The 22,387-nt window shown below is 37.6% G+C and overlaps 1 protein-coding gene across 2 annotated transcripts in view; it reads right to left on the minus strand.

The window, feature by feature from the left end:
* Nucleotides 1-22,387, minus strand: part of Dmd (dystrophin) — a 1,759,261-nt gene that overhangs the window by 243,200 nt on the left and 1,493,674 nt on the right. For both annotated transcript variants that reach the window (XM_041642825.1, XM_041642826.1), the window contains one exon: nucleotides 1,145-1,223. In XM_041642825.1, coding sequence (XP_041498759.1) covers nucleotides 1,145-1,223 — 79 coding nt within the window. The remainder of the gene's footprint in view (nucleotides 1-1,144; nucleotides 1,224-22,387) is intronic.

The following is a 22,387-nucleotide window of genomic DNA, read 5'->3' on the forward strand; positions in this document are numbered from 1 at the left end:
ATTTCCTCATCATTAAGATGACTTTAATACTGGAACCACCTCATGGACATTCTAGAAGAATGAAATCAATTAAATATATTAAATTACATATCACAAAATAACTGCATTAAGTGATGTTAAAACCACCTACATAATTTCATAGGACCAAAAATGTACTAATCATATGGAGTAGAACTGTGAATTACTACACACACACACACACACACACACACACACACCACACTTGTTTCTATGGAAATGTATTATATGTATATATAACTTACAAATTACAAAGCAAATACAGATATATATATATAATACGTTTCCATAGAAACAATATAACCATAGAGCTATTAAAACTTAACAAAACTAATTAGAGGAAAACAGGTGGGTGCCAATTAGATATGCATTGTTATACTAATAGAATGTTCCAGTAAAACTTTCTGTAAACTAAAGCTGTCTTTATTAGAATTAATTACAAAACATGTAAATTTTATTAATAACATTATGAAATTGACTAAAAATTCAATGAACAAATTATGAAAACTGGTAAAGAGAAGGAATAGTAAAACTGCAGGCTAAAGTGAAGCGAGGACAATTAGGGAAAGGCAACAATTGGGGATGAAGGAATTTAATGACTATCGTTAAGAACTACAGTGGGATGTGGTGTCACATATCTGTAATTCCAGCACTTCAGGGACTGAGGCAAAATGACAGTGAGTCTGAGGTTGGTTTCAGGCACATAATGAAACCTCCCCTCACAAAAGCAAAGGCTAGGAATTTAGCTTAGTTGTACACTTGCTTAGCATTAACAAGGCACTGAACTTCATCTTGAGCACAGAAAAAAATTAGACTTATAATAACATGTATTGAGTGATGTTATGAGTATATACTCATAATGATCAGCTTTGCAAAGTACGTTGATACAGGTAATGATATTCAAAGCATTGAAGAAGTCAGTACTGGAGAACACACTATAGGAAACAGTTGTTTTAGCTGAGGAGTAGAGACAATGATCTAACTAGGTTGCGTGTTCCACCAAGTTACACGTCAGGATGAAATAGACCTCTATTGTATAGAAATGTCTGTTAATTCAACCCCTCCTAACATTGAGCTACCAAGACACAATGAGCAGGTTAATCAGTAAATAATGAAAATGACTTACTGGAAAGGAAGTGCTGGGATGCGGGGCCAAAGTCCCTGTGGGCTTCATGCAGCTGCCTGACCCGATCCTCCACAGCCACCTGGGAGGAAAAGAATAGAAATGATATTTTCTCATATCCTTTAGTGAGCAACACTTAAAAGACTGTCCCTTTATGGTAAGATGTTTTCTGTCTGTAAGGCTAAGAACAGCAAAGCAACAATTCATAACTCTGGTTTTAATATGTTCTTAACTGTAAATGGTCTCCAAGACTCATTTTTATCAAACCAAGTTCAAACACAAAAAAATTTACTCTATTTTGACAGTTTTACAATCAGACATTTTATGCTCCCTTTATTGAAATCATAAATAAAATGCACATTATAATTTATTTTACAAAATTCTGAGGAAATTGTCACAAACAAGATATAGTGAGTGCCGATAGGATCTTGTAAAGGTATATTTGGTTTTGAGTCTTAGTTGATTATTTTTGACTAATGCTAAATTAATTTTAATAGATTATTGCTAGTTATAGAGTGATAATTCTTACCAGTGAACAAGCAAATGTTGATGACAATTAGCCTGACACTGATATCACACACCTGAAATTGTAGCACTTGAGAGGCATAATAATCGAACATTAAAGCTAGTTAGAGCTACATTGTATGGCCCTGCCACAACTCAACGAATGAGAACAGAGCAAATTAAAATAAAAAGTACACTAAGAAGAATTAAGCTAAAAAAGCATGAATTGGAAAGATAATTCAGTCAACAGAGGACTTGAAGTCAAAAGTTCAAGTACTTGAGTTTGATGATTTCTGGAACCCAAGTCAGTGGTTATCAACTTTCCTAATGCTGCAACCCTTTAGTACAGTTCTTCATGTTGTGGTGACCCCAACCATAAAATTATTTGAGGTGGGTCTTGTATCTTATCTGTTGCTTTCATTGGTTAACTAATAAAGAAAACTGCTTGGCCTGATAGGACAGAAAATTAGGTAGGCGGAGTAGACAAAACAGAATGCTGGGAGAAAGAAGCCGAATCAGAGAGTTGCCATGATTCTCCTACTCCAGACAGACTCAGGTTAAGATCTTTCCTGGTAAGCCACCTCGTGGGCTACACAGATTATTAAAAATGGGTTCGATCAATATGTAAGAACTAGCCAATAAGAGGCTGAAACTAATGGGACAGGTAGTGTTTAAAAGAAAAAAAAACTGTGCAAAGGGTCATTAGACGTCCAAAGGGGTCTCGACCCACAGGTTGAGAACCACTGACCTAATTAAAGGTACTGGTACATGCTGATAAAGCTAGTGCTTGGGAGGAGGAGACAGGAGCATTCCCAGGTTTTTCTGACTAGTCAATGTGTCTAATGGATTTTTCTAGACCAATGAGAAACACTGTCTCAGAGAAGGTGTATGTTGTTCATGCTGCTGACACCTGAGGTTGTTTTCAGGTTCCCACATAAATACACACATGTATGCACATGTGCCTACACACACATTCATGTAAAATCACACACATGTACACACACACACAATACAAAGGCAGAGGCAAGGTTTAATTTGTGGTAACATTCGGTAAGAAATAAGATGAAAGAAATTTTCAGAGTTCAGTTTTCATCGCATTTGGAAATTAATAAGAACTATGCCTCAGGCAGTATGGAATCAACCTTGTCATTCTTTTTTCCTATTAGGCTTTTCTGTAATGCATTTACACACTGTCCTGTTTAAGCTTACTGAATTTCATTCTTTGCAGGAAAAGGGGGAGACCTTTTGGAAGGTGTGAAATGATATACTTTGTCATCTGGCTTTTCACCAACTCAGTATTAGTGGTGGCCCCAGGCATTCTCCTCAATAACTTTGGATCTTAGTTTGGTTGTCAACAGCCCATGCTAAACAAGGAAATGTTCAGAGATTGCCCACAGGCACCAGAATTTAGGTTCCTGTGCTGTGGAGAATCATCTATAAATAAGGCAGTTCTCAATCTCATCAAGTAGTCTAAACTAATGTCAACCCCGACTTTCCAATATCAATGAAATGCCTAATGTATATCTAGAAATTTTTCTCTTACTTTTTCTCTATCTTTGTCTGTCTTTGGTTGGGATTCGTTAAGCAGAGTTTCAAGATGATGCAGGATTTCCCTTACTATTATAAACAGGGAGACCCTAGAAACATTTCAGATTTGTTCTTCCAATCATACTCTATCTGCTGAGACCACCAAACATCCGTTTGTCCTGCAATATTCCATATATATACATATATATATATATCCAGAATGCCCTAACCACCTTCTCTCCCACTGATAGTATAATAGGGTTTATATGCTTTATTTTTTTATCTCCAAGGTGAGAATTAATTGCTTCCACAGCATGCTCATAGCACATGGTTTATAATGAGACATTTGAATAATATCATTCAGTAATATAAGGAAATGAGTGTCTCCTAAAATAGAACATGAACCTCTTGGTGGTAGGGGCTTTCTCCTTGCATGTGTGTATTTCCACTCCTCCCTTCATATGACTCCCTGAACCCTGTACAGAGGAGGTGATGGCAAATATTTGTTTAATGACTAATTGACAAAATAAATGGATACTGTATCTGTATGTAATCTCTCTCTCTCTCTCTCTCTCTCTCTCTCTCTCTCTCTCTCTCTCTCTCTCTCTCTCTCTCTCTCTCTCTCTAGAAATTTGCAAGAGGCAAAGGGAGAGAAAACAAAAAAGAATATCAACCAAACCACCAATGCTGATTGTATATCTGTGGTAGTCAGTTTATGTATAAATTTCATCGTTCCCAGAACAGATATTATTTCTGAGTGTATCTGTGAAGGTATTTTTAAAAATTATTTAAAAAATGAAATTGGTATTGAATGTGTAGTTTCTGCAAAGAAGATTGCCTTCTTCAAGATGGGTATGGTTTATGCAAATCAGCTGGGGCCCTGAAACAATAAAGGTAGCCTATTTTCTGTCATGGTCATCTACTTTAGCTGACCTGGGATGGACATTTACTATTTTGCCTTTGGAATTGGAGCCACTCTCTACCACCAACTGTTCTGGGTCTCTAGCATGCTGACAAAGATCACGGAACTTTTTAGACAACAGTCTCATAAGACCTTCCAAGCAAATCTATCTATCTATCTATCTATCTATCTATCTATCTATCTATCTATCTATCTATCTATCTATCTATCTATCTATATCGGTCTGTCTATCTGATCTGCTCTCTCTCTTCCTCCCTTCCTCCCACTTCTCCCATCTATCGTCCATCTCTTGTCCCCTCCTACTAGGGTACTAGGGTATTCTGACTAGTATAATGTCTCTGTAGATTTTTGCTATTATGGTTAATAAATGGAGAGAGATAAGGTATAATGAGCAGGGTATCATACACCAAAGAAAATGGCTAACATTTATTTAACACTATGTATATAGAAATACAATTTGAAATTTAATGTTTACAATAATTCTATAACAATTAATATTACTCCTTAATTCTATCAATATAATAGCTGAGATATGTAGATTTAAAAAAGAAATTTGCTCGGGCCAGGTAGGCTGGTGTATCCTATAATATTTGCCAACAAATGGCCAAAGTAGAAAGATTGCAAGCTCATAGGCAACCTGAACTACATAAAAAGCTTAAAGCAAACCTACGCTACAAAGCAGGCACCTGTCAAAGCAAAACAAACAAAATGACCAACAAACAATTTATTACTGAAGTTTAATAAGCTGGGGAATTATCAGTGAGAATATTTAAACTTCTTCAGTCTGCTCTTTTATTATTATTATTATTATTATCATTGATTTTTATTGAGCTTTACATTTTCTCTCCTCCCCTCCCTGCAGTCTGCTCCTAATAGCCATGTAGAAGATTAAAATAGAACCTGGTAAATATTTGGAAAGCAGTAACTTTTAAATTTCTATTTCAGTGTGTGTGTGTGTGTATTTACGCCATGCTGTGGAATGAGTCCAGTGCCTTTACATTCTAAGGAAGTGCTTTATCACAGAGATATGTCGCATTCCATAAATGTCTTCATGTTTTTATCAATTAATTTATCATATTGAAACCAAATCAAGTGTGTACCTCTACAAAACTTTAGCCATCAGTGCACTTTACGATCCAATACGAGGCCTCTTCTTTGTCTTTAAGACTATGCTATCATAAGCTTTCAGAGAAAGGCTATGGAAGAACACACATAAATGCATGATGAAATATATAATTAGTTAGAAATTTAGAATGTATCATTTCATGAACAAATGAATCAGGAGATGAATGTGAAAGTTGGGAAATAGAAAGGGGGAGAATGGTCAATGGTCAAAGACTTTTTTTTCATACTGTTTAAGAAATCCTCATGAGAAAATGGGGGTGAGTCATGAGTGCCCCACAAGCCAAGTCCCTTAATGACAACGGTGGTCACTTCATGGGGACCACTTAGATGTAGCACCTGAGTCAATTACAGTCCCTTAATTTCTAAAAGCTATGGCTAAAAATTTGTCATACAAGAACAATGCTAATTTCTAGTGTACACCCAGGATTGTCAAGACTTGAAAATAAGATCAAAGGAAATTTCTCTCCCTATGACTAAAACTTAATGAAAACGTACGAGGAGTCTCAAATTAAAAATGTATCCTATACTGAAATGAAATCTTCAGGAAACATTCCTAAAACAACTGAGAAGTAAACATTGTTTATGTTTAACTTTACAAATTGTCACAGGAGAAAGGATTCCTGTATACTGAGTGTAAATTGACTAAATAAATAATTGTGAGAAAGAAAAATGTGAAGGTAACCAAGGTTTTCACAGGCTATCATTCCTTACCAACAAAGCTACTCATTCTGGGAGCAATTATTTATGGAAAACAAATTTGATAAGCTTTTAAAACAACAGTGCAAACACATCAGACCTTTTGAACTGGCTGTGTTTTTAATCAACATGAGATAATACATAAGCCAGAAAGTCAGAAACAGAACCTAGACACCAGTACTTTGCATTCCGGCAATTGTAATTATTCTTTTTGTTATTTGTTCATTTTGTGTATATTTGTTAATATTAAAAAATAGGCATGCATTAAACATTGGCTGTTGTTTCTGCTTTTTCAATGCTTAACTGGATGGCAAGTGAGAAATGGTGATAAACTCTCTGTTGAAACACTGACGCTGCTGTGGCTAGTCAGAGACTCTCTCAACTCACCGAACTTGGAGTGATACGGGTAGCAATCAGCACAGCACTGTATGGAATATCAAAAAAAGGTACATAGTGCTGGGATTTTGTCTGGTTTGACCCAGCACAGGTATTGTGTGTGCTGTCACAGTCTCTGTGAGTTCGTATGTGTACCAGGCCTGTTGTGTCTGGAAGAGGCAGCTTCCTGGGAGTCAGCCACCGTCTCTGACTCTTAATTCTCTTCAGAATAGATCCCTGATTCTTGAGGTGAGGGCTTGGTACTGGGTGATTCAAAGGGAGTTGAAAGAAGGGAAAGCATATGATCAAAATATATTGTATGAACAAACATTTAAAAAATAAATTTAAAAGAAGGTACATTGTAGTATTTTGAAGGAAAGCGATAGCCTTCGGCTGAATATTAGAGCTTATTTTGATTTCTTTGTATGGGACTGAGGGTAGAACCTAGGGCTTCACACAAGTTTTGTTTGTAAGTGTCCTCCTGTTGTGCCCTCTATACCATGAGCTGAATCTCTCTAATAGTGTATCTCTTGATTTTAAATCTGGGAGATTGGAAATAAGGTCATTAGAAAAGAGAACTACGGTATGTGTGTGGAAGAATTCATTTGAAATATGAGAATCTTTGACTAACAATAATAATTTGTTTAGGTCATTAAAAGAAAGAAAAGGAAGGATAAAATAAAAGAAGAGGTAAAAATGAACTTAAAAAGGTGAGTTGAACAGAAGGTAAAAGGAGTTTAAATGAAATTATTTAAAGAGACAAGAGAAATAGAATTTCCTCTGAATTAGTAGGTCATGCCCCTTGTTTCCATTTTTACAAAAAGTGGAACATCTTTCTGGAAGCATACATCCTGTTTCTACTATTTGATCATAGACCATGACAGCTTAGAACTGGAAGAAACCTTATCTATTGATACACAAGGGTCTATTCTTTAGAACTATCCCAGATGGGCAAGAAACCTGCCATCTGCTCTGTGAGTACTCATAATCTAGTTTGCAGCAATTTTTTACTTACATGCATGCCAGGGGAAAAAAAAAGTCTGTTTATGTGCTCTGTGAGGGCAGGGACATAACTTGCTTTCCTGGGCTCTCTCCAGGGAGGCGCACAATACGTGACATACAGCAGGTGTTTAGTTCACGGTAGTTGCCCGAGTTCTTGTACATATCATTCTTGGATCTTTACCATAACAAGTACATTTTAAATAAACAATTTCCTTTTCATCATTCCTAACACAGGCTTTGGAAATCACTTTTGTTTTATTCTTTTCCTTTCTCTTTCTTCCCATCCCCTTTTCCCTTTCCCCCTTCAAACTGATGACAAAAGTAAAAAAACCACATTATTTTCATTTTGCCTATGTTATTAGATTTTGGAAATATTAATGAAATCAAGCAAAAAGAAACCCCAAATTCAAACTTCTCCCATAGTTTTATTATGTGCTTAAAATAATCATATTTGAGAACTATGTATAGTATTATTTATTTTAATTTTTATGGGTTTTGTATGGTGTGCTGTTTGTGAATAACTTTTATACGTCCATAAAGAAATGTTTCCCGAGTTTCTACTGTGTAGTTGATGTTGCTCTGTGTGGTGTCAAGGACTGAGCTCCGAGCTTTGTAAATGATTGGCTTGATGGTGTGTGCTCTGCTACCAAGCTAACCTGCGCTCTCAAAGCATAGCAAAGTAAACAAATCAAGCCACTTGTCTACATTCATTTATTCAAAAGATAATTGCTAGAATGCAGGTCCCTGGTCTGAGACAGAGATGCTATCTTGTTCACAGCTTAGTGAAGTGTCTAGTGTATAGGAGCTGCTCAGAAAATTTTACTAAGGGAATGCGTGAAAGGCTATAATCTGTGAGTCCCTGTGCGGACTATGAATATGGTAGAAGTCAAAGTTTAATTTGAGGGAAAATGAATGAGTAACAATCAGTTACTTAACTCTCAACTCTTTCATGGCTCAATACATTCCTATTTTTGATTGAAGGCTTTCTTTCTTCCTTCCTTCCTTCCTTCCTTCCTTCCTTCCTTCCTTCCTTCCTTCCTTCCTTCCTTCCTTCCTTCCTTCCTTCCTTCCTTTCTTTCTCTTTCCTTTTTTCTTTCTTTTGTTCTTTCTCTTATTCTCTCTCTCTTTCTCTTTGTGTGTGTGTGTGTGTGTGTGTGTGTGTTTTGTTTGAGACAGGGTTTCTTTATGCAGCCCAGGCTGTCCTGGAACTTTCTCTGTAGACCAGGTTGGTCCCTGCTTCTACCTCAGAGTGCTGGGATTAAAAACATATACAACCACTGCTTAGTTCTCTATTTTTTTTTAGTTCCTCTAAACATGTTTTCAATCAGCTGAGAGGTTTAAAAAGAAGTGAAAAAGGATGTAGATAAATAATTACACCTCTTAGGAAGCAGTGTTATCTAAATGTAAGTGTTTGTTACTTTGTTTAAAAATTTCCAGGGCTTCCACGTTTCTCTTGACTTGCTGGTTAATCACATTTAAGCTATTGTCTTCTCTAGAGGTTTATGAGAGGCACAGTAGCCTCCTGATGAGGAAATGCTTTTCTCATTTACAAGGGTTTTTCCTGACACCACACAGAAAGCATGTTTACCACAGGCCAGTGCATTTTGCTTGTCTAGCTAATAATTTGTCTTGAAGCTTAAAGAATACCCATGCTCATGTGAGAACCATACTTCATACCTACACTATTGAGGTTATTAAAAATGAAAACTGGTGTGGGAGGTCCTTCTGTCTATGTGTTGCTTGTATTGGTTAATGAATAAAGAAACTCCCTTGGCCTGATAGGGCAGAACTTAGGTGGGCAGAGATGACTGGACTGAATACTGGGAGGAAGAAGGATGGAGTCAGGAGCTGCCATGGAGCTGCCAGACAGACACTGGGAATTTTACCCTGGGTAAGCCACTGCCACATGAGGATACACAGGTTAATAGAAATGGGTTAAATTAAGATGTAAGAGTTAGCCCATAAGATTCTAGAGATAATGGGCCAAGCAGTGATTTAATGAAAACAGTTTCTGTATGGTTATTTCAGGGCTAAGCTAGCAGGGCATCCGGGAACTGGGCAGCAGGACAAACAAGCGGGCCCTCCTCCTACAGATAACAACAAAGTAAAACAAAATAAAACAAGCATAAGCGTCTATCTAATTCCTCTTTCACTGTGATGGTAATGAGTAATGTAGTCTCTCCATATACATGCAGTCTCTTCACAGTCTCCGCATAATTTTTTGTCCCACAGTTTTGCAATCTATAGATTGAGTTATATATTTGTGTTGGGTAGAACCCATGTAATCTATTCTTGTTTTCAAATTTGTTCATGTGTTAGATCACAAACCCTCTAGCTACTATGTCCCTTTTCCCCAAATCAGACCATGCCTCCTTAAGCTGTATTTTCCCTCTCCCCTTAGGGCAGGTATTTGATAAGAAAACATGTGTACTGTTGCTTTGAAGCTCTTATCCCTTATAGTTGTAAGATAAATTTATGGTGGGCTTGCGAGACAACAGAGTAGAGAAAGAGATTTCTTGTACAAGCCTTGTGACTTAAATTTGATCACAGAACTCAAATATGGAAGGCGAGAACTGATCCCACAAAACTGTCCCCTGACCTCCACATGAGTGCTATAGAACACATGCTCATACACATATACAATATGCCCACACATAGCAATCATGAATATGTTTATAAAAGGTAAGTTTATGAGGTTAAAGAGGTGGCTCAGCAGTTAAGAGCTCTTGTAGCATAATTCTAATTTCAGGGCTCTGAAGCCCTCTTCTGGCATTTGTTAGTGCTAGGCACAGATGTGATACACATACATACACACATACATACCTTTGTATACATAAATATAAAACAAATACATCAAAAATAACTTAAAGGGGTAGGTTAAGGTCTTATTTAGCCCTTATTTCTGTCCCTTGGTATGTAGGCCAGCCTAGGTCAGATCTCATGGTACAAAGTTTGTTTACCTCCATGAAAACCTTTACGAGTCAAAAATCCTCTGTGTTCTCTGGAGCTAAAGGGCTTGTTTCTCCCTTCAGGATCTCAGTTATGCTGTATAGGGTGGCTGTCTCTCCTAATGCAACTCCTCTCTGGATTGGGATGGAAGACTGTCTACAATGTTATGCTTTATATCTTCGAATACTCTCTCTTTGAAGCCCATCATGGCTACCATGTCCTTCTCTCTTAAAAAGCTCATTCTAAAGAGCAATTTGATATTAGCTCCTTTAGCCAAACCTTTTGAGTTCCAACAACACATAACACTCATGAATATATATTTCACCATCATTCTAAAAACTCAAACTTAAGCAGCAGTTAAAATTCTTTTAAGTAATTGCAATTCTTTTCAACGTAAACTTAATATTCTTGGAATTTTAATTTCAAATTTTAAAGATTATTATTATTTTCTTTCATGTGTATGTGTGTTTTGCCTGCATCAGATCACCTGGAAATGGAGTTATAGATGGTTTTGAGTCATGATGTCAGTGCTGGGAACCACAACCCAGGTCCTCTGCAAGAGCAGGCAGTGCTCTTATCTGATGAGCTGGTTCTCTAGTCTATGAATCCTCATTCCTACTCAACTGTAACTGAGAAAAAAATATAATTTGATGTAAGGTATGGAATGTATACTTGTGATACTTACAGTTTTGTGTCCAAACAACCTGACTGGTTGCTCTCCTTCAATTTATGTTTTCCTGACATCAGGATACTTAGGAGTTAAACGGAGCTTTTCAGGTTAGATCTCAGGAACCCAGGGTTAACACAGGGGTCTCTCTGAGTGGGAGTATAATTGTTGGCTGATTTTTGGCATGGGAACTAATGTGTGTTACCTGAGACCAACATTCATCTAGTCTTTTTCTTGTGTTTGTTTCTTTTTTAGATGAATTGTTAATATGTTACCCATGCTAGTCTCACATTCTGCTGTTCCAGATATCATCTTGCCTTAGCTGGGATTTTGATAGTGAAATTACATGCATACCTAATCCACCCTTTTAATGTTCCTTTTATATAGATTTTCCCTCATTCTATTTTAAAATGTTCTGTTGACTTATATCTTAATAATTTAAGACGTTTATTTTCTCTCTCTCTCTCTCTCTCTCTCTCTCTCTCTCTCTCTCTCTCTCCCTCTCTTTCTCTCTCTCTCTCTCTGTGTGTGTGTGTGTGTTTGTGTGTGTGTTGATGTTTATGTGCAATATGTGAATGCAATTATCTGTGGAGGCTAGACTAGGGTAGCAGATCACCTATTCTGGTTGCAGGCAGTTGTAGTTCACTTGATGAGTATTCTGAGAATCCAACCTAGGTCCACTACAAGAGCAGCAACACTTCTAACAGCTGAGCCATCTCTCTAGACCCTGAATTCTTAATCTTTGACTCCTTATCTTTTTTACGTCTTTGGTGGTAGTTGGGGTTGAACTCAGAGTCTCTCATATTTTATTAGTGAGCTATGAGGGTTAAAGTTATGTTTTAAGTTTAATTTCTGTGCTTAAGAAATTAAAAAACAAATGGGCCTCTAACCCATACTTGCCCATGTACAGATAACTTGCTGGGATGCTGGTGGCTGTTCATCTAAAATAGCAAGCCATGTGTTTTTGCTTCTGTAAACAGGTTTGGTTGATCCAACTGCACAAAATGTGCTTGATCACACATAGTTGGGAGGTACATAACCAGGAAGTATGTCAGGGTGTATGCTTTTCCCTGATCGTACAAATGTGAATTTGTGGGTTTTGACTTTATAAGTTCTCTGACTAATGTAATTTGGCACGATACTCTGGGAATCCCAGGTATGGAGCTGGCTACTGTCACTTGTCTTGGTTAGTGTTTTATAAAACTTGCTTCAAATTTGGCTCCGAATTTGTGGTAGTGATCTTACCCTTGCCTAGTGGGATTAACAGAGCTCCATCGTCATCCCTGACTGCACTTTATCTTCTATATAATCCACCCGAAGAGCATATGGACTCAGTGGGTGAACAGATGAAATGAAATTTGAGGTGAACACCTCAAATGAAGTGGCTGTGGATCCCTGCCATGATGGGAAGTGGAGTCCAAGCCTAGATCTGGCCCATCTCCAGTAGCACCATTTCTTCCCTGCTGAAGAACTCTTTCATTAACGGGAAAGCGAAAGGAGGCAGACAGCAAGACTTTCATTGAAGCTTTAAGCTTGCACCTTAGCGGCTTTCTAAACTGCGTTTGAGAAATTTGTTTGTTGCTTTTCATGTGCATGAAGTTGTTGAATTCTGTGATAACGCGGTCAGGTTATATCAACGTTCATTTGACTTAATAGACTCAAGTACCTTAAGGGTGTCATTAATTTTCATTTCGAAAAGCAGAAATCCATCGCTTATCCTGCTTCATGTGTCGAAAATCTGGACTTTGTCACCACTACTAATTGCTATGAAAATTGTGAGGGGGGGGGGAATCATAGGACGTGCTTCCTCTGCTTATCTGTGAATCGCTCTGCTTAGATGATCTAACTTGATACAGATTTTATATTAAAAAATAGGTTCCCTTGTAAAAGCTTTCCTAATATAACTCCTGATTCGCAACAGGAATGGAAAGTCAAGTGGCTCTCACCTTGCGACAGGATTCCGTTACATCATTTACAATTTCAACTTTTGCTATTTATTCTGCAGCTTTATTTATCCCACATTCGGAGGGTATCATTCTCACAGAAATGTTCCGAGGCCACTGGAGCATCCTTTCTAGGGGCATTTCAGGCCATAAGTAGCATGATGTCCACGTTGTAATTACATAATTATGCCTTCTGGTATTAGAACACAGGAGTGTTCCCAAGGACCAGAAGTAGTCATTTGAAATAATTGTCAAGGAGATAAAACAGAATTGGTGACATTCAAAAACAGGAGGCAGCGTATAGAGTGTGAATCCATGCTAAAGTGATCGAAGAGGGTTGGAATCACTAAGGTAAATAAAGGAAAAAGATTGGCAACAGAAATTCAACATTTCTTTTTCATCTTATACTGTGGCCAATAACACACCTGAAGATTTTTAATGAAGACTTGAAGGAGAAAATTGCTGAAGGCTTTTCCATAACAAAGAAATCAACACTCCTTATCCAGCCTTCTGCTTTAAGCCTTTCCAAAGCTGCTGACCTTGACTCCCTTCACAGTCAATTCGTCTGCATATCAAAAACCTTGGTGTGCCAGGAGTGGGTTCCAGTTAAAAGCTTTCCTCCCTGGTCACTTTTCTCTTTGTGTTGCACAGCTGCCAAGCCAGTATCAAGTCGCTCTTTTACAAATCAGTAAATTGTAAGGTCTCAGCTATTGCACCTTCCTAAGCCTACAGCAGTCTAGTCATCTCTCTTTTGGTGTGTATCACAAGACAAGAGACATGTGAAATAAATGAGTCCCTAATGGAGGAGAGAGGATAGACTCCTCTAATTGTTAATTGTGGCCGTGGCAAAAGCAGTGGCCGTTGTGGCGGTGATGGTGGTGGTAGGGTGCTGTCGAATTGTTTGAATAGGAATTAATACTCCACTTGGACTTGCACTTAGTCTACACACACACACACACACACGAACACGCACACGCACACACACACTGGACATCACCAGTCCCCTGAGAAAAGAACTGCCTTTTGTTGGGAGATAACTTGTCAATAGTAAAGCTTTATTCTGTATTTCATAGATATAAAATTCTGATGTGATGCTCCTCCCTTCTCCCCCTGCTTCGCTTCCCTCCTTCTTCACACCACCTCACTCCAGCCCTAAGGCTGTTTGTAAGCTCCCTGAATAATCATAAGACTTCCCTGAACTATTTTAGATATTTTCCCTTCAAATCTAAACCAAAGCTATTTTTCTAAATGTGGCTTTATATAGTGCAGAAAACTACAGGGAAAAAATTTCCACAATACAATGTGATCTCTTACAGGAGAAACAAAAGATTGAATTTCTAGGTCATCACCGAAGTAGGTACACTTCCCAGAGCAATAATCTGAGGTACTTTATGAGATTCTCCCTTTCACTAAAGCACGAAATCCTAAAATCCATCAGGATACGTGCACTGTACCTTGTCTCTCTTTTTAATCCTCAAGTGAAACCAAGACAGTCAAGTGTAATAAAAATGCATATAGCCGCAGGCTTTGTGCCTTAGCAAAGGGGAAAAATAAGCTTCTTGACTTAATATGTCTACTGCGAATAATCAGCTCCTGCATCGGGGGATTTCCCCTTATAATCTTAATGTATAGCAGTGAACTTCATGTTTGTGCTGTGATAAGAATAAATAGTTTCTCTTTTTTAAAAGGATAGATTCCCCCCATCATCTTCGAAAAGAGAGACAAACACTAAGGGGTCAGGAATATATATGTCTCCCCCCTCGTTTTACTCTGAGTAGTCAGAGAAGTATAGAAAAGGGAAGAGAAGGTCAAGTGGCCCCGTCTTGTGTGATGATGTTGATGATATGGGGAACATTTGGTTTGGGGGTTTTCTTAGTTCCATTCCCAGATGTTAAGCATGCCCTTCAGTCCCAACAATTGGTTCTTAGCTGATTAATAAATATCCTTGGGAAAATCAGTGATAGCTCATAACAGGCTTCTAGTACCACAGCTGGGAATATTTACATTTTAAGAACAACTTTAATTAAATAATTGAGCAATTAATTACTCAAATACTTTACTGGGTGCTTATAAGGCACTTTGGTTGAAGAAGAAAAAAAATAAGAAAACAGGATTCTGTTGTTAGTGAATTTGTAGATATTTACAAATAAACCCAATAAAGGAGAACAGGAAAGATTTGAATGTCGTACACTCATTGTCTGATTTAACAGTGCATCGAAACTGACCGGGAAGGTCTTGAAAATTTTGTCTGCTTGTTATCTATTTATTTAGTGCTGGCGAACATGTCATAGCATGTGTATAAACAGCACAGAACAGCTTGTAGGAGCTGCTGGTCTCCGTTTACTATGTGGGTTCTGGGGTGAGATTAAGGTTCCTAGTCTTGGCAGCAAGTACATTTATCCATAAAGTCATCTTACCATATCTGGCCCCTTAGAAAGTTCTTAAACATTTCAGATTCTTTGCTTATCTCTACGGTTTCAGAATTTACTTCTTGGGGCTTCAAATTTTGGAGTCTGTACTTCCTTTAAATATGCATGGGCGAGTCTCATGTATAGCCTGGAGTAGGAGCTACCAACATGTTGGAAAAAAGCACTAAATTTGAGTCAGAACATCATGAGTTGGAGGTTCCTACTTGCCTTTTGAACTTCAGTTTTATATTTAGCGATTTATGTATCTCGGTTTTCTTATCTATTAATAGATAAGTACTCTACTGATCAAAAAATAATAGTCACAACAGTAGTAATAGCAATGTGTACACAGTGTTTACTGTATTCCAAGTATTGTTTTGAGGAATTTCTACCAAAACATTTCCTTTAAACATGAGAAGGCAAACTCAGTGAACGTAGGATAGCATTTGTTTTACCCAGTTCTGTATCCCCTTGATCAAGGACAGTGCCTGCCTCATGTCAGGCATATGTAAGTATTTCAAAGATTGAATAACCCTGTGAATACAGTACTCCAATTATGATCATTTTCAGAAGAAGCAGTGAATGCCCAGATATTGGGACGCCATGCAGTGCACAGCTGGAGGAAACTCCTTTCTGGCACTCAGGAGGTGTTCCGTTTGTTTCCTTGTAACTGAAAAGTACTAACAGAAGCACTAACAGCTCTAGGGGCTACCGAGACTCTGAATCAAATTAATGGAGATGTTGATTTGATCCTGGGCCTTCAACATCAGGTATGCTTTTGATCAAGAAAGATAGGAGAGACATTCTGGATGGCAAGAGCACAATGCAAAAAAAAAAAAAAAAATCGGCACTAACACAGGTCTACGTAACAGGCAAAGAAAAGGAGAGCTTGATAATATATGGCTGGGAATGTAGCCTGGAGTCAAATCAGGGAAGTATTTAACTGTCAGGGTTAAGAACGAAGACTTCATTTAGTTGTTCGTGGGAAGGAATTCAAATACACTTTTTAAATAATTAATTGTTTGAATTCTATTTCTTCTCAAAGTATTAACATAGTAATAAAATCCAAGAAGAATGCACAGAATGCTTAAAAAGTAATTCTCCTTTTTATCATGTCTCTCTAGCTCTATGGCTCCCCACTCTGTAAGGTTTACTACTGCCTTTTCAATATTCCACATTCAAATATGAAAATAATATGAACAAAGTAGTATTTTATAATAAATGGCAATATGGGGGAAATGAGGCAAGTTTGTGTTGCCAGAAAGAAGCCTGATGATGATATGGTAGGATTTGTGGTGTCAAGTGTCAAGGTATCATAAAGGAAGAGTGCAGGAAGCCTTACACTTATATCCGAGGTGAGGAGCTACGTAGTGAGCGGGGAGCGGGGGAAACAATTGGCTTTCTGGAGAACATGCCGCTATACTAACAAAAGCTCTGGTCTAGAGATAGTGCACAGTTGGCATGGCATTTGTCTCGCGTGGAAGAGGTCCTGGGTTTGTGGTTGTCACGACCTAAAGCAGTAAAGGAAGAATGCTTAAATTAACACTACATATGATGATGTACTAATTATGAGATGGAGAACAGCGCTACTATATTCACCTGACAACGTTCATACTGCTTCTGGGCAAAATTTCGACTGTAGTTTGGGCAGAAATAGTACATTTTTCTAAAAAGCCAGCTGACAGTACACATTATTAATTTGCGTCAAAAGGTGGGTGTGGTGTCTTACACCTGGAGTCCTTGTATTCTGAAGGCTGAGACAGGAGCATGCTATGAGGTTTAGAACATCCAAAGCTATAAAAGGGCTTGTTGGCTACCTGGGTTATAGAGCAGGACCAAACCTCAAAGCCAAAATAAAATGAAACAAAATTCTTTTTAAAAAGTGAGTACTGGAGCAGAACAAGAGTGGCTCGCTTCAGCAGGTACATCTCCAGAGAAAGTTTCCTATCTAATTTGCCTCTTCCACACTGAATAGATGGGAGATAACTAAGGCATTTCTATTTTTTAAGCAGTGATTGACATTGACAAAGACTTAAAAGTAAGAGAGGTGGGCTTTCCAGTCCATTCTTCCACAGAACACTTCAAGTTTTTCCCTACCCACACAATACTATGTGTTGATCTTGTAGCTGATGAAACGATGGAACATGTAAAGTCCTGTTCTCAATATCCTGTGCCTCTTGAGGAGACAGTGCTCCTGGGACTACAGAAATATCCTTTAAATGTCTGTGCGTTTGTTCACCACGAAAGCAATATCATTTTCTAGCAGTCGGAAAGTATCAAGACCTGGTGTAAGATGGGGGCCCCCGAGTTGTCATAAGGTCAGCAGTTCAGTGTTGCATGTGAAAATGTTTACATGTATCCTTGTGTATAATATGTGGATATGTGTGTGTGTTTGCTTGTGTTGGAGCACACACATATGTACAGGTGTATGTGAATGCATGTGGAGACCCAAGGCTAATTTCAAGGAACTTCCTGGATTCCTTTCCACTTTATTCATTGAGGCAAGGTCTGTCAAGGCCAGAGGTCCCCCAGGAAGCACGATCTCAGAATTCACCTTGCTCTGGAGAGACCCTCTCTCCATTTTCCATGGACGACAATTACAGACAGGCCGCACATCTATCTGGCATATCTGTGGTTTCTGGGGATCTGAAGTTAGATCTTCACATTTTCATGGCAAGCATATATTTTTTTTCTGTTAAGCCATCTCCACAGAGTTCAAGGAAATTTTTTTATAATAGGTGGCTTATATGCTACTAGTGATGCAATCTTTTCTTTTTTAAAAAAAGATATCCTTTAAAATGTGTATGTGTTCAGGCATGTGTGTTGGTATGTTGGTATGTGTGCTCATGTGTGTGGATACCAAAGGAAGCTACAGGAGAGCATTCGAGTCTATGGAGCTGGAGGTACAAGCAGTTGTGAGCCACTCAACAAATTCTGGGAACTAAATTTGGATTGTCTAGAAAATCTGCAAGGACTGTTAATTTCCGAGCCCTCTTTCTAGCCCTGTGTAGTTTTAGGGGATTACAGATTCCAGAAATTTCAATTACTATCACTTATTGTAGATTTTCTTCTTATTTTAATAAGCAACAGATTTATCATTTCCCTTTTACTATCTTAATTTGTTTGCAAATAGATTTCAAAATTTAATTACAATAATTTGGTTTCATCTCTTTTTTGCTGCATCATAATTGATTTTAAATGGTTTTATTAATATAGGTGAGTATAAGGCACTGAATGATTTTGTAATTTTAGATTAAAAACAGTGGGTTGTTCATGAGTAAAGAGCTGGTATCACTACTGTTCCTAGTTGGCAATGATTTCAGTGTACTGATATCAAGCTTTTTTTTCTAGATTTCCAAAGTAATGGTAAACTTCATATGTAGAACTTTGAACATCTAGTCCTTGATCTAGGATTGAAGGTGCATTTCACATCTTGAAGAAAACTTTCTTTTTTATTTTTGGTTAGCTGATCTTTTTATCCCTTCAGGCATTAACCAGTCTTTTTATTTTCCTAGTAGCTGCTCTGGAGCTAAATTCCCAGAAGGCTAACACATCTATTAGATGGTTCAAAATGTATAGTGCTAAAAATTTGCTTTCCTTCTCTTATTATTGAGTAGAAGCCACAGAAAGAGAAAGATATGTTCTTGCATATTATGAAGGGACATTATATTAAAATATCACTGATTTGATTCTAATTTAAAGAGTTCACTCTTCCAATAAGAACTGTTACTGTTACTTAACATCATAACACACAACTAAGGAAGAATAAACTACTGTGGACTTCAGAGTTATATATCTCAAGGCTGTTTAAATACCCAAAAAAGAGAGTAGTTTTGAGGTAATACTGAAAAAAATCAATGCAGGTTCCAGGATGCAAATATTTCAGTAATTCTATCCAGTCTTTCTGTGACAAAATTAATTGATAGAATATCAGTAACAATTATTGAGTGATGCAAATAATAACAAAAGCAAACAAGAATCATTCTCCTGATATCTTTTAGCAAACGCACATATGGCAGTATTGCTAGCTCTAGAGAAGTGTATCAACTTTAGAGCATTTTGGCTCATATAATTCTTTGTAGTGTTATTCTGTGTATTAGAGAATAACTGCTCGACCTCTGCCATCACGATGCTAAGAGTACCTAATTCCCAGCTGTGACAACCAAAAATGTCTCCAGATATCACCAAGTCCCCTGAGAAAATAACTGCCTTTTGTTGGGATACTCTCATCAACATTAAACTTTATTCTGCATTTTATGTATATGGATACTAATGTGTAAAGAAAGACATATATCCCAAAGAGGACTCCAGAAAATGGAAAGATCTCCCATGCTCTTGGGTAGGTAGAATTAACTTAGTAAAAATGGCAATCTTACCAAGAGCAATCTACAGATTCAATGCAATGCCCATTAAAATTCCAGCAAAATTCTTCACAGACCTCAAAAGAACAGTACTCAACTTCATACGGAAGAAAAAAAAAACAGGATAGCCTAATCAATTCTGTTCAGTAAAGGAATTTCTGGAGGCATCACAATCCCAGACTTTGAACTCTACTACAGAGCTACAGTACTGAAAACAGCCTGGTATTAGCATAAAAACAGACAGGAAGACTAATGGAACCGAATCTAAGATCCAGATATGAATCCACATACCTATGAATACCTGATTTTTTTTACAAATAAGCAAAATATATAAGATGGAAAAAAGAAGTATATTCAACAAATGGTATAACTGAATATCAACATGTAGAAGAATGAAAATAGGCCCATATCTATCACCATGCACAAAACTCAGGTCCAAATGGATCAAAGACCTCAACATAAAGCCAACCACAATGAACCTCATAGAAGAGAAAGTGGGAAATACATTTAAACGCATTGGCACAGGAGGCCACTTCCTAAATATAACCCCAGCAGCATAGACACTGAGAGAAACAATGAATAAATGTGATCTCCTGAAACTGAGAAGCTTCTGTAAAGCAAAAGATATGGTCAACAAGGCAAAACAGCAGCCTATAGAATGGAAAAAGATCTTTATCAACCCCACATCAGATATAGGACTGATCTCCAAAATATACAAAGAACTCAAGAAATTGGTCATCAAAAGAACAAATAATCCAATAAAAAATGGGGTACAGACCTAAACAGAGAACTCTCAACAGAGGAATCTAATATGGCTGAATGACACTTAAGGAAAAGCTCAACATTCTTAGCCATCATGCAAATCAAAACAACTCTGAGATCCCATCTTACACTGGGAAGAATATCCAAGATCAAAAACACTGATGACAACTTGTGCTGGAGAGGATGTGGGGTAAAGGGTACACTCCTGCACGGCTGGTGGGAGTGCAAGCTGGTACAGCCCCTTTGGTTATCATTACGGCGATTTCTTCGAAAATTAGGAAATAACCTTTCTGAAGACCCAGAAATACCATTTTGGGGTATATACCCAAAGGATGCTCAATCGTACCACAAGGATATGCTCTCAACTATGTTCATAGCAGCATTGTTTTTCATAACCAGAACCTGGAAACAACCTAGATGCCCCTTGACCGATAAGGAAAATGTGGTACATTTACACAATGGAGAATTACACAGCAGAAAAAAAATAATAACATCTTGAAATTTTTGGGAAAATGGATGGAGCTAGAAAACATCATGTTGAGTGAGGTAACCTGGACCCAGAAAGACAATTATCACATGTCCTTACTCATAAGTGGCTTTTAGAGATAAATCAAAGAAAACCAGCCCACAAATCACAGTCCCAGAGAACCTAGACAATACTGAGGACCTTAAGCGGGACATACATCAATCTAATCTACATGGGAAGTACAAAAAGGCAAGATGTCCTGAGTAAATTGGGAGCATAGGGACCATGGGAGAGGGTAGAAGGGGAGGGGAGAGGCAGAGAGGGGAGCAGAGAAAAATGTATAGTTCAATAAAATCAACAAAAAATATAAGCTCTCAGTTATTGCTCCAGTGTCACACTTTCCTGCCTGTTGACACACTCGCTGCCATGATGGTCTGGGATAACCCTATGAAGCTGTAAACAAGCCCCAAATTCAATGTGTGTGTTTTTTTTTTTTTTTACAAGTTGCCTTGGTCATGGCATTTCTTTACAACAATAGAACAGTAATGGAGACACTACCTGAAAATCATCATGGCCACCTCCCTTTTGAAAAATCTTTTTGTTTGTTTTTTAAATTTTATTTTTAAAAGTTAAATATATATTATTTCTCCCTTTGGTATTTGGCCATTTGAGAAGACTTTAGCTGTTGATAGTCTCTAAGAGGTATTCATTAAAAAAATGTTTTCAAGTATTTGTTTTTATGGGATTCCTACTTAAAATGAGCATCTGAGAAGTTGAGAAGGTGCCAGAGATTTTCTAGCATCACTTGTTTGGCTAGAAAATTGTGGGTCATCACATCAAAATGATACTTCCTGTCTCGGTAGTCTGTTGTCTTGGTCAATTCCTCTGCCATGTTGGAAATAACAACAATACAGGAACATGAATGAGGTCACCCTTATTGCTCTAAATTAGAAAAGGATCAGATACGTCCATTTGTGTAGGGGGGTGTTATTAGCATCTGTTCATCAGTTTGTGTTTTCAAAATCGGTTATATTTGTTAAGCTTTCTAATTATTGTAAGAAACTCTCTTAAGAAGTATATAATCTAAAGGAGATTTTAATGCAGAAAGTTTCCTGAAAGTTGTGGTTCTAGTGGTATATGCTTCTCATAATCTCAACCCTGGAGCTATAGATTTAGGAAGACCAGAGATCAAGGTCATACTCAGCTACATTTGAGTTTGAGTTTAAGGCCAGTCTGGTCTACATGAAACCATTTGAAAATTAAATTCTGGAAGTAATGGAAGGAAAATTCCTGCCACACCAAGTCTCTAAGAGCAAAGGGACTTTGAATATCATTTTAAATTGCAAAAGGATCAATTCATGGGTTTTCTGGGTTACTTTCAGCATTGATTATATTATTTCAAGAACAGGTCTTAGATTGCCTAGGCTAGTAGGGACTGAAACTGTGAAAGAACAGGAACACAATGGTGTGAACTGAGGGAGAGGGAAGACGGGAACATGATTATCTTCAAAACTGTAGGAGGTGGTGCTGAACCACTGA

This window comes from Microtus oregoni, unplaced genomic scaffold (genome assembly GCF_018167655.1).
Source record: "Microtus oregoni isolate MIOR12 unplaced genomic scaffold, Mior012 000079F_ref0000094, whole genome shotgun sequence".
NCBI classification, from domain to species: Eukaryota; Metazoa; Chordata; class Mammalia; order Rodentia; family Cricetidae; genus Microtus; species Microtus oregoni.